Here is a 13,799-nt window from a genome sequence, read left to right on the forward strand (position 1 = left end):
AAAAACTGTATTAAGAATACAAACCCAGAGAGTCACTGACCTGCAGGTTGGCATTCCGACATGTTATGCATTCAGGTAGAACGGCTTTGATTTCCTTTCGCTCACAATCGAGTCTACAAACGAGCTTTCAGATCGAGACCAACTAAGGTCACAAAGAATACGAACTAAAAAAAATTCACATGGGAATATTGTTTGAGAACAAAAACACAAAAACGCTATAACAAAAAAATTACACAAAAAGGATGAATGTTTACAGTAATAGATTCAAACTCCGTTCAAGAGCAATTTAAAAAAAATACGACCGGAAATCAAAAAATTTACTAACAATTTAAACAAATGGTTTCAACAGCATTAGGCGCGGGTTTATGGGCGATTGCGAAGAAGCTGACTTAGTGTACATGTGTAACACGTTAAAAGCAATCGAAGAAAAACACAGGGATTTGTCGAGCTTGGAAAAAATCACTCAAAAGCAGAAAATTTGTTCACAAACCAAACTATCACACAGCTTGAGAGAGAGAGAGAGAGTTTAAAAAACAGACATTAAAAGTAAAAAAAAAGTGAAAATCTTAAAAGAACGAATCTCCGGAATCAACTCAAAGCTAAAAAACTACATTAGTCGAGATAAACAAAAAAATAATTCTATTTGGCTTAGCAGCAATTAAACCTTACTCGCCAAACACTAAATGTATTTTTATAAATTTTTCGTATAACCAGATTTCATTAAAAACTGAAAAAAACATAGCTGCCAGTCAGCCAGAAAAAAGCCTGAAAAAAACTCGCTCTACAAAGTGAAAGTGACGTCACGCATGCAATTGAGTTTAATCTGCATGAACAAATGAACAAAAAGCAAATTTGAAGTAATTGTGAAGTCATATGATCGTACACAAATCTTGACAAAAAACCCATGAGAAGGCCAATAATAGCCTCAGCTATCGCTTCACGGCTATTAAAAACGATTGATCAAATTAATAAAGAATTGTTGGAAGCATCAGGCCCTTCATCAATAAAACTAACAGACAAAACAACAATAAGAGCACAAACTCGTAAACCTCAACAATGCAATAAAAAATTCTTGAAAATATTTAGTTTCAAAGTTTAGAGAGAGAACCAGCAATGAACTAAAGCACTGTAACCAGCTAAAACAACGCCTATTAGCAACCTATTAGACCTGTCCCTGATTAGATAAAATCATTAAAAAAACAGTGAAACAAATACTAGCAAATATCAAAAAATTCATGTAAAATAGAGTACAAAGTGTCAAAGTCATGAAAACTACTGGCCAAACATTCAAATCATCAATGAGGTTAACTTAAGCCGCATTAGCAACTAATGAGGCGTCTCATTAATGATACTAAGTGATAACACAACGAAACGATTATGAAAAGATGGGTGAAAAGCAAATAATTACTATTTCAGATCAAATAGTATCAAAGTCAAGAAGCAGCAAATGTCTGTTGACGAATTCAAGCAAGTACAAATAGGTGGAAAAAAAACATTTGTACGATATTATCAGCCCTAAAGAGACACTAAAATCAGAAATCACATCGGCACAAAAACAATAATCGTGAAAAAGATCGACCGAAAGAGGAATAAGACAGTATTGAAATCAAAGAAAAAAACTAACTGTGGAATCAAACCACTTATTAGATTTTTTTATATTCATGACTAAGAAATGAGACCTGTCAATAATTTTAAATGATAATACAGGCGAAAACAAACCGACTAACGTAGAATGAATTGCCCTCGACGACGGGAGGTCAGTTTAATCTAAAGGAGTGTAAATTAGAAACATATTGTCGGTGCAAGCAAAAAAACTGTATTAAGAATACAAACCCAGAGAGTCACTGACCTGCAGGTTGGCATTCCGACATGTTATGCATTCAGGTAGAACGGCTTTGATTTCCTTTCGCTCACAATCGAGTCTACAAACGAGCTTTCAGATCGAGACCAACTAAGGTCACAAAGAATACGAACTAAAAAAAATTCACATGGGAATATTGTTTGAGAACAAAAACACAAAAACGCTATAACAAAAAAATTACACAAAAAGGATGAATGTTTACAGTAATAGATTCAAACTTCGTTCAAGAGCAATTAAAAATAAAAATACGGCCAGAAATAAAAAAAATTTACTAACAATTTTGACAACAAATGGCTTCAAGGTCAGAACAGCATTAGGCGCGTCATAACAGCATTAGAGAGAGACAAGAGAAAGAGAGAGAGAGAGAGAGAGAGAGAGAGAGAGAGTTTAACACACATTGACACTAAAACGTCAAAAAAAGTGAAAAAAAAAAATCTTAAAAAGCTAAAAATTAGAAAAAAGCAAAAACTCTAAAAATTACATTAGTCAAGTTAAACCAATTAAAATTAATTATATTTGGCTTAGCACCAATTAAAACCTCCTCGCCAACCACTAAATTTATTTTTATTAATTTTTCGTATTAGCAATTTTTTAAAAAGAAAAACTGAAAAAATAACTTAGCTGAATTTGCCAGAAATATTTGTAGATCTGCAGTCTAAAAGAGCCAACTAAATATTGAGATGTTAAATTTTGATTGAGAATCTGTTTCTTAGAGCTGCTGCTCTCAATAAAATTTAATTTAATGACACACATCTACTTGACTGCCTTTTTGAAGTAAAGCAAAGAGAAGACAATTTCAGAGTGGAAAATTATTTTTTAGAGCGAGGTAAGTCAAGTGTGACCAAAAACTGATTCATGCGAATGAACAAAAAAACTCTCTCCACTAAGAGTGAAAGATTACGTCACGTACGCAATTTCGTTTGAATTGCATGAACGTAAATTGATTGTGAGGCCTTCTGCTCTTAACAAAAATCTTGACAAAATAAAAAACTAAAATTCAAATGATAGCCCCAGCTATCACTTTGTGGCAGTTAAAAACAAAGAGCACAATCTGACAACTTTTTCCAAAAACTCTTCCCCAAATGCAAATCCAAACTACTTGTTCACAAAAAGGATGAATGTTTACAGTAATAGATTCAAACTTCGTTCAAGAGCAATTAAAAATAAAAATACGGCCAGAAATAAAAAAAAATTACTAACAATTTTGACAACAAATGGCTTCAAGGTCAGAACAGCATTAGGCGCGTCATAACAGCATTAGAGAGAGACAAGAGAAAGAGAGAGAGAGAGAGAGAGAGAGAGAGAGAGTTTAACACACATTGACACTAAAACGTCAAAAAAAGTGAAAAAAAATCTTAAAAAGCTAAAAATTAGAAAAAAGCAAAAACTCTAAAAATTACATTAGTCAAGTTAAACCAATTAAAATTAATTATATTTGGCTTAACACCAATTAAAACCTCCTCGCCAACCACTAAATTTATTTTTATTAATTTTTCGTATTAGCAATTTTTTAAAAAGAAAAACTGAAAAAATAACTTAGCTGAATTTGCCAGAAATATTTGTAGATCTGCAGTCTAAAAGAGCCAACTAAATATTGAGATGTTAAATTTTGATTGAGAATCTGTTTCTTAGAGCTGCTGCTCTCAATAAAATTTAATTTAATGACACACATCTACTTGACTGCCTTTTTGAAGTAAAGCAAAGAGAAGACAATTTCAGAGTGGAAAATTATTTTTTAGAGCGAGGTAAGTCAAGTGTGACCAAAAACTGATTCATGCGAATGAACAAAAAAACTCTCTCCACTAAGAGTGAAAGATTACGTCACGTACGCAATTTCGTTTGAATTGCATGAACGTAAATTGATTGTGAGGCCTTCTGCTCTTAACAAAAATCTTGACAAAATAAAAAACTAAAATTCAAATGATAGCCCCAGCTATCACTTTGTGGCAGTTAAAAACAAAGAGCACAATCTGACAACTTTTTCCAAAAACTCTTCCCCAAATGCAAATCCAAACTACTTGTTCACAAAAAGGATGAATGTTTACAGTAATAGATTCAAACTTCGTTCAAGAGCAATTAAAAATAAAAATACGGCCAGAAATAAAAAAAATTTACTAACAATTTTGACAACAAATGGCTTCAAGGTCAGAACAGCATTAGGCGCGTCATAACAGCATTAGAGAGAGACAAGAGAAAGAGAGAGAGAGAGAGAGAGAGAGAGAGTTTAACACACATTGACACTAAAACGTCAAAAAAAGTGAAAAAAAATCTTAAAAAGCTAAAAATTAGAAAAAAGCAAAAACTCTAAAAATTACATTAGTCAAGTTAAACCAATTAAAATTAATTATATTTGGCTTAACACCAATTAAAACCTCCTCGCCAACCACTAAATTTATTTTTATTAATTTTTCGTATTAGCAATTTTTTAAAAAGAAAAACTGAAAAAATAACTTAGCTGAATTTGCCAGAAATATTTGTAGATCTGCAGTCTAAAAGAGCCAACTAAATATTGAGATGTTAAATTTTGATTGAGAATCTGTTTCTTAGAGCTGCTGCTCTCAATAAAATTTAATTAAATGACACACATCTACTTGACTGCCTTTTTGAAGTAAAGCAAAGAGAAGACAATTTCAGAGTGGAAAATTATTTTTTAGAGCGAGGTAAGTCAAGTGTGACCAAAAACTGATTCATGCGAATGAACAAAAAAACTCTCTCCACTAAGAGTGAAAGATTACGTCACGTACGCAATTTCGTTTGAATTGCATGAACGTAAATTGATTGTGAGGCCTTCTGCTTTTAACAAAAATCTTGACAAAATAAAAAACTAAAATTCAAATGATAGCCCCAGCTATCACTTTGTGGCAGTTAAAAACAAAGAGCACAATCTGACAACTTTTTCCAAAAACTCTTCCCCAAATGCAAATCCAAACTACTTGTTCACAAAAAGGATGAATGTTTACAGTAATAGATTCAAACTTCGTTCAAGAGCAATTAAAAATAAAAATACGGCCAGAAATAAAAAAAATTTACTAACAATTTTGACAACAAATGGCTTCAAGGTCAGAACAGCATTAGGCGCGTCATAACAGCATTAGAGAGAGACAAGAGAAAGAGAGAGAGAGAGAGAGAGAGAGAGAGAGTTTAACACACATTGACACTAAAACGTCAAAAAAAGTGAAAAAAAATCTTAAAAAGCTAAAAATTAGAAAAAAGCAAAAACTCTAAAAATTACATTAGTCAAGTTAAACCAATTAAAATTAATTATATTTGGCTTAACACCAATTAAAACCTCCTCGCCAACCACTAAATTTATTTTTATTAATTTTTCGTATTAGCAATTTTTTAAAAAGAAAAACTGAAAAAATAACTTAGCTGAATTTGCCAGAAATATTTGTAGATCTGCAGTCTAAAAGAGCCAACTAAATATTGAGATGTTAAATTTTGATTGAGAATCTGTTTCTTAGAGCTGCTGCTCTCAATAAAATTTAATTAAATGACACACATCTACTTGACTGCCTTTTTGAAGTAAAGCAAAGAGAAGACAATTTCAGAGTGGAAAATTATTTTTTAGAGCGAGGTAAGTCAAGTGTGACCAAAAACTGATTCATGCGAATGAACAAAAAAACTCTCTCCACTAAGAGTGAAAGATTACGTCACGTACGCAATTTCGTTTGAATTGCATGAACGTAAATTGATTGTGAGGCCTTCTGCTTTTAACAAAAATCTTGACAAAATAAAAAACTAAAATTCAAATGATAGCCCCAGCTATCACTTTGTGGCAGTTAAAAACAAAGAGCACAATCTGACAACTTTTTCCAAAAACTCTTCCCCAAATGCAAATCCAAACTACTTGTTCTCAACAATCTCTTATTAGTCTCTGTATGTGATCACATGATGAATAATAGGAGATCGAAATTATCAATGCTAACCTAAAAAACTGGAAAAGGAATGCAAAAGAGAACTAATAAATCCGATACCTGATTACAATTTTTTGCTTAAAACACTGTACAAGTTGTGATATCCCAAAGATTATAGCGCTATTACCACTTGTTCAATCATTGACTACCTACACACCTATTTAACATCACAACAGCCAGAAGGGTCAAAAACCAAAAATCAATAGAGCCCATAGAAGAGTTCCAAATAAGCAGAAGACAAATAATACAACCCAAAAAGTATTTCCAGAAAGCATAAAAACCAGATATTTAGGCAAAAAATGAAAAAAAGCAAAGATTTGATTTTTGTTTACCAAAAACAAATCAAAATTGAATTGATAGCAATTAGTTGTAATAAGAAACTAGAGTGTCTAAAACGGCAAAAAAACAAAAACAAAAAGCTATATATTAGGCAAAAACAACAATAATAAACTGTAATAAGAAACTTAAAAAAGCCAAGATTCCACTTTTCTTTACCAAAAACAAATCAAAATTGATAGCAATTAACTGTAATAAAAAACTAAAGTGCCTAAAACGGCAAAATAACAAAAATAGCAAAAATGCATGTAATATTTACTTCCAATGTTCGAAAGCATTAGCGTTGCGATGAGATCAAAAATTCTGATCAAAAAAATCGCTTCAATGGAGCAATTTTACACATCTACTTTCCCGCTCATCTTTCGAGCAACGGTACGAACAAAGCCACCTCTCTCTTCTCTTCGCTCTTCAATATCGTTCCACATCAAACGAAAATCAAAGTTTAAACACTGGCAGCATTTAAAAAACATTATAAATTCTATTTTCAAATCTAAGGACATGGACATGTTATTGCTATTAATACAAACAAATCACTTAGATTTTAGAGATCAGAAAACGTATGTAGCCCAGTCGAGTGATATCTTGAATCAGTTTTCATCAGCAATTATTAGTGACCTGTTACAAGCAGTTAAGAAAAAATTCTAGTCGAAACGAATCATAGAAAAAAAATATACAACCCACATATAACGAGACAGTATGACGAAAAACTATGGGTAACCAAATAGAAATTCGAAAGCAAGTCAGCATTACCTTATACCTAATTTTTAACGCTGAAAAAAAAACAGTTTATTCTGGAATTTTTTAATCTCTATTTGTTTTGTGCGTAATTAGGTTCAAGTTTTAGCATTGCATTTAAAAACTTCCTGAACCGGACACTTATTGATCTAGCGCTATTTCCAGTTTTGTTATTAGAATGTTTTATTGATTTAGCGTTATTTCTCATTTTAGACAGAAGCTGAGTTTCAGCAGGCATGATTAATAAATTTAATTCTTTTAAATGACTTTCACGTCTGAAGATCTTTACTAGTAGTTTCAAAACTTCCTTTCAATGAAGCTCTTTCACTGTTAGAAAAAAAAATTTTCTCTTAGATTACTAACAGAATTATACCTTTTCCATCCAAACAAAATTCTCAGCAAATGCTTCAATTTTAAATCAAGCAGGTCCAAACAGTTTTACCAGCAGTGCCGTATATTAAAACATCGTATTGAATAATTGGCTTTACATAACTTTTGCCACATAAGAGTGATTGTTGGCCAGTCAGTATCTTCCTCAGTCAGTAAAAAGAGCTTATGAAAGAATTCATTTTGTTGATTAAGTATGAAAAGTGTTCAGTGAATTTTTATTCTCTGTCAAGAACTATGCCAAGATATTTGACTTCTCTTTTTCGTTCAATAGTTGTTTTTGGAAAAAGGTTCTGGAAAAAGAGCAATCAACGTTTTTGTTTTTGCTTAAAAGAACTTGAAAAGTTTCGTTGCAATTGATCGACAATTTTCTGTTGTTCAACCACGCAACAACGTCATTAACACAATTCAGAAGTCACTTTGGTCAGTAGATTGGTTTTGAATAAGTACCGTATCGTCAGCAAACATCATCAAATCTAATTGCCTTGAAGAATTTGTTAAAACATTGAGGTAAAGAAAAAAAGGACCCAGTACTGAGCCTTCTGGTACTCCGAAGTGAATAGGTTTTGGTTTAGAGAAATTCCCCGTTTTTGGTTTAGAGAAGCGAAGTAGTTCTGAGGTTACTGGAGTTTTCTGTATCACCACGTTTATGAATTGGAACAGCCGTGGCATGTTTTAGACACTCGGAAAAAATGCGCTTTTCGATACAGTCATTAAAAAGTTTAGTTAGGTCAGGAGCAAGAGAAAATGATAGTTTTTTGAAAAGTGCATTGCTTGCTTAAACTAAACTCAACTTCTGATTTTTTATTGGGCATAGAACTTATTATTCTCCCCGCTGTTGTTTCCTTTACGTAACTTAAAACCAATGAGAATTTGGATCCATTGGTCTTTAAGTTTAGATATGCAAGAGCGCAACAAGAGGCAGGCTGGGCTCCCGAGATGCAAAAACTAATTAAAGCTTTCAACAGAGTTTTCATCGACATTAGTTGTAGCTTCATTTTTCTTCTATATCGTACTGCTTGGAATAAAAGTTTGTATTCCAATTAGCGCTAAAATCAAATTGCTTTTGATAGAAAGGGCGTTTTTTTTTCAATTAATTTCTTCAGTCCAATTCTAATTTTTTTTTATTTCAGTTTTTTCTCGCAAAAACTTATGATAGAGAATTTTTGAGTACAGCCAAGTTTATAACTTCATTGTCAACCCATTTATCACGTTTTTTGTGATGGACAATTTTTGCGGGAATGAAGTCGTTAATTATCTAGTTCACTATGGGTGAAACTCTAAAAAATTACAATTGATATTGTTTTTGTTTCGCTTTTCAATAAACTTGGACTTGATTTGAAATCCAATTTTGATGCAATAAACAGGTCATCAAGATTTTTCCATAATTTGATTTGAAAGACTGATTCAACTTCTTTGTCAGTTTACTGTCTATTTTCAAGTCATGTAGAATTGCATAATGGTCACTGGTGGTTGTTCAAAGAATTGAATTTCAACATGACTGCGATCGCCGACATCGATGCAACTCAAACTCTTTGAAGTCTCCCTGGTATAACCAAATTGCTTGCAAAAGAACAAGTCAAAAGCCTCAAGTTCATTTTTTAGAGCTTTTTCTCTGTTATTGGGTTTGCTATGATCAATATTGAGATCTCCACAGAGATAATGGCAATCTTTGGATCTGGGTTGGATAATGTCTAAAGTCTTGTATGTTCTCCGAAAGGTTCATAATTGAGGTGTTCGGTTTTTAAAAAAATAGTTGTGACTAATACGCTAATATCATTCAACTTAAACAAACCGTCAACGCTTGACAGTGACTGTCGCTAAACATGGAAATAAGGTGCCATCTTATATATTGTTTTTAACAAAAAATGACATATCCCCTCACTCTGTTCTTCTGTCAAAAAGTTTCAATTTTTGATCACTGGGTAATTGGTAGCAGTCAGTATCTCCATCGTCAGCTAGCCATGTAAGACAAATTATTGATGACTAAGTGGCTGAACCATCTATTAATAAATTAAATGCGTCAAAGTTTCTTGTTGTAATTGATCTACTGTTTTTCAAAAGAATGAAATTTTTGCTCAAGATCTTGATAAGAGTTTTGAAGATAAGATTTTTGAAGATGAAAATCTGTTTTGAAAAACAATGTTGAGCTGTTATTTTTGGTTTAGAATAAAATCAATGGAGTTTTTTACCTTTACCCTGCAACTTCCTGAAAGCTTTGCAGAATTTCGGAACGAGCGAGCCGTTTTAACAAACACAACTGGAACAGTAAACTGTTGTTTGAGAAAAAGTGAAAAAGGGTGCTGTAAAAAATAATAATAATAGGTCATATTTGTTTCCACTTGTTCCAAAAAGCTATGACTATTGCATGCTTTTTGGAAATAAATGTTCTGTTACCTTAGTGCAACACAGAAAACTTATTTTCCTACGGATATCGCATGGAGACAAAAAAGAATCTGCGAAGCATAGAACTTAGCTTTTCGAAAAATTATGAAGGTCAAAATAAAAGGTCGATGTAATAGTAAAAACGATATGGCAATCAGAGCTGCCGATATTGCATGCCCGATTATCCAAAGTAATTTAAAAAACAATAAATGAACTTAACATTAGAAAGAGGATTCAAATAAAGTGTCTTATTGCTCTTAGTATACTTGAACATGGTTGCGGTTAATGAACAAACCAGCTAATAAATAAAACTGTTTCAAGGCTTCACAGTATAGTACAACTTAAATCACTATTTTTAGAGCATTATAAAGTTAAAATAACAGAAATGATTAAGTTCGTTATGAGTCTTTATTACCAAAGCTTGTTCATTTTTTCGCACCTGGCGACTTGTTACAACTAGCCGTGAGTCCATCAGATTCGTTACCATAAAGCACAATAACACCATCGACATTGCCATAAATCCTCATCCTGTCGTAGACAGCGCACAAATACAATCCAAATCTTTGGATTGCTAAAAGGAGAGCGCCTGAATAATACTCCCTGAGAGGTTGACGGATAAAGTGCAAACAGATGAACAATTTATTGCAAAAAAAACGTAGAGGTCAGTCAACTATCTCATACGTCATGGTATAATCGATTTCATTATGCCTATGACGCGTTTTAAAATTCCTATTTGATTATTATATATAGTAAACTGCTAAGTTTCAAAATGCAAGATTCGTTATGTTTTTACATTAAATGTCATTGTAAGTACTGTAGATCTTAGTGTTTTTGTCCATCATCATTTTATCCTTAGAGCTCTGCAAATGAGCTCTAAGGATGTCTTTTACTTCTAGTACTCTACTACTACTTTTATAGCATGTGAGAAGGAATTGACAAGGATCAATGGAGTAGTTATTTGCAATAACTTGATGGATAAAAAATCATTCTGCAATTTATTGGTCAAGGAACTATTAATCATTATTGATTTTGAATTATCAAAAACAATTGAGACAAAACCTAAAAATAAATCTCAAGAAACTATCCAGTTCCACGAAAACGGATTCCGTTTAGTGAGAGAGAGAGAGAGCGAGAGAGAGTTTAGGCTTCTCTGTCATTCACAAGGTTTTGCACCCATAATTGAAGAGTGGATCACTTACTGAAATGTATTGCAGTTGCCTCAATTGCAGAGCAGGGTCCAGGAACAGGTAGCAACTTGAGTAGCAACTTTCGAAGCAATTCCAGTAATGTTTGTTGTAAACTGTTTATCAATGTCCTTTACTTCAATATTTGTGCATTTTCTGATAATATTTAGTAGTCTGCTGGATCTCACCCAAAAATTCTAATCGGTCTTTTTCGTGCGAGATTTATCGGTTGCTATGAGCCAATTCATTGCATTTTCACATAACTTATTTGGTAATTCGATGTTGTTACTGCGCTGCAATAGGGTTATAAGCGTTAGTAGGTCATGGAGTTCAAAGTAGTACGACAACGGCAGAAATTTGAGTTCTGATAGCCTCTTCTTGTAATTCACTTCCCAACCACTTAAAATGCAAGCAGTGGTTTTCTTTTTTATACGTTCTATCTCTTTGATTTAAGTTTCACTTACAAAGGCAACCATTGAGGTACAGCTTATAACTGGTATGACATTCCACATAAGCATTAAGTTTTGCTCTCAAGTTCGCTAAAACAGAAACTTTGCGTATAAGAAAGTAGAACGCGTTTGGCTATTTGCTTTCCAGGAGAGTTTGGTAGACATTATCAAGTCCAGATATTTCTGCTCATTTTTGCTCTCGCGGATTTTGAATTTAATTTAAAATGATGCTGGCCGGTCTGTTGTTGTTTTACTGGCAAAATACAGAATTTCTTTCCATTACAATTTGTTTTCCTCGCCCCAGCATTTTATGGCTTCATGACCCGATTGGATATTTGCTGGCTGTGTTGTCACTAACTTAAGGTTATCAGCATATCCAAAAGCTTTGCACACTTTCACTCGCTTTGGTAAATCGTTCACATATATAATGAAAAACAGAGGACCCAATAGTGAGCATTGCGGAACCACTGCTAACTGGGACAATTTCTGATTTTCATTCATTTACTTAAACTTATTGTTTTCTTTCGATGAGGCAGCTTTTGATTACTTTCAGAAAGTTACCACTGATACGCAGCTTCTCAACTTTTGCGAGAAATTTATCGTGTGGCACACCGTCGAGCGCTTTTTGAAATGTAAGTATAGCACAAATAATTCATTTTTTCATAAGTTATTTGTATGAAAGATCAAGGAAAAGCAGTAGCTGTGTCACCAACGACCTGTATCTCCTAAAGCCATGCTGCGAGTTATCGAGAGATGACTTAACGATTTCGTAGAATTTAATGAAAACTAACTTCTCTAAAACCTTTGAGACTTTACAAAGTCAGCTGCTTGCTCTGTAGTTCTCAGTCATTGCTCGGTTTTCGTCTTTGAGAAATGAGGGGAAATACCTTTTGTTAAAGCGGCTTGGAATACCATAAGCAGTGATTTTGAAAGCCGTCAGGTTTTTTAAGACCTTATTACCAATTTTTCAGGTCCACAAGCTTTATTGGTCGCGTTTGGCCAGTATCACTGACTTTTTTTCATCACTTCGCTATATTTTAATTTTTCGCAACACGTTTTCATCGTGATTGTATAACCTTTTCGAAACGCACTGGAGAAAAAATCACTAAAGTATTTGCACCTCAATCTCTCTTCACTTGTTTTGTTATTCTGGTAAGACAGTGCTTCCCGATATCTATTACATTTGAAGACCGATTTCAGGTATTTTTGTAGCTCAGAGAATCCCCGACATCAAAAAAATTTTTCAAAGTCTGCTTGATCTTGTTTTAGCTGATCTCGCAACTTATTTGCTGCTTTTTGCTGAGGTTCGGATTTTTGTTTTTCTTTTTAGGGTAGATTTAACTTTCATGAGAAGGGAGGATTCAGTTTTGACTCATGGGGGTTAAATCCATGCAGTGTGGTTTTGGGAATATTTTTGGTTGTTAAAACAACGGGTTAAAACAACTCACATCAGTTATTTTGGAACGAACGCATCAGATTACCGCGACTCAAAAAGTCCAAAACAAAGAAAAGAACGGCGACATTGACTATTGAACCTAACGCTCTCATATAATATGAGAGTAGAATATGGCGTCAATTTGTTTCTAATACTTATTTTGATCTGAGCTAGCTTGAACTAATGGCTTTAACTCAGAGGACTTTTTTATACATTGTAATTTGAAAACATTTTCAAACTGAAAAACTTAACAACTAGAGGCGTAGTTTTTAAACGGTTGAATTCAAATGTCTTCTTTTTATTGGAGAAAAGGTTACTGGAATACTTACTTATTTGTTTGCTTTCATCTGAAATATCGTTGTAGTGCTTGTCCCATCTCTTGATTTGTTCCTGTCTTATTTTGTAAAACAAAACAACTTTCTGTTCATCCGACAGTTCTACCAGCAATTCCTCTTCAACTTCCCCCTTTGCTAGAATATCCTCAAGCACAGTCATGATAACCTAAAAAAAGTTGCTGTGAAGTATATATTTCCGAATCACGAACCAGGTATTTAACCTGGGTTCTCCCAGACAGTTTCTCAACCTATTTGAGGGCCCCTGTGCAATAGTAGTAGTACAATCCTTCGTGTTCTTTGCACGGTGTCTGCGCCATTGATTCACTGCCAGATCGGAGTTTCAGATACCAATTGCAGCTCCCACATGACAAATTTACAAGTGGTAAATATGTATAGTTTCATAGTGGTGGTTCACTGTTCTATCCATTGGTGATATGGATATCACCCTTTTATTGATATGATATTGTTGTTGTTGTTGGGGATTTACAGTTTTCACTGAGGGGATTTTCGTCCCAGTCGTCGTCTTAGAAAATTGTCCTATTATTTCTGCAGATCTGACAGTCACAGCATAGATGCCAGCTACAGATGTTATTTTCGTCGAATCGCTCGTTTACAAACTTCCACATGAAATTTAAAACTCGATTGAAATTTAAAACTCGATTTAAAACTCGATAGAGGGTTTTTCACGATGACACAGAAAAGTCCAGGAACAGCTAGATGTGTAACCCTTTCGTAAAGAAAACTCCAACAAAATTCTTTTCAGTTTTCTTTTCTA

At 33.4% G+C, this 13,799-nt stretch overlaps 1 protein-coding gene across 1 annotated transcript in view; it reads right to left on the reverse strand.

Annotated features, from left to right (window-relative positions):
- LOC142337755 (uncharacterized) overlaps positions 1 to 13,228 on the reverse strand; it is a 68,002-nt gene extending 54,774 nt beyond the window's left edge. The window contains exon 1 of the mRNA XM_075387251.1: positions 13,019 to 13,228. Coding sequence (XP_075243366.1) covers positions 13,019 to 13,184 — 166 coding nt within the window. The 5' untranslated portion in view covers positions 13,185 to 13,228. The remainder of the gene's footprint in view (positions 1 to 13,018) is intronic.
- Between the last annotated feature and the right edge of the window lie 571 nt (positions 13,229 to 13,799).

The sequence above is a fragment of the Convolutriloba macropyga genome, chromosome 4 (genome assembly GCF_964194025.1).
Source record: "Convolutriloba macropyga chromosome 4, txConMacr16.3, whole genome shotgun sequence".
NCBI lineage: Eukaryota > Metazoa > Xenacoelomorpha > Acoela > Convolutidae > Convolutriloba > Convolutriloba macropyga.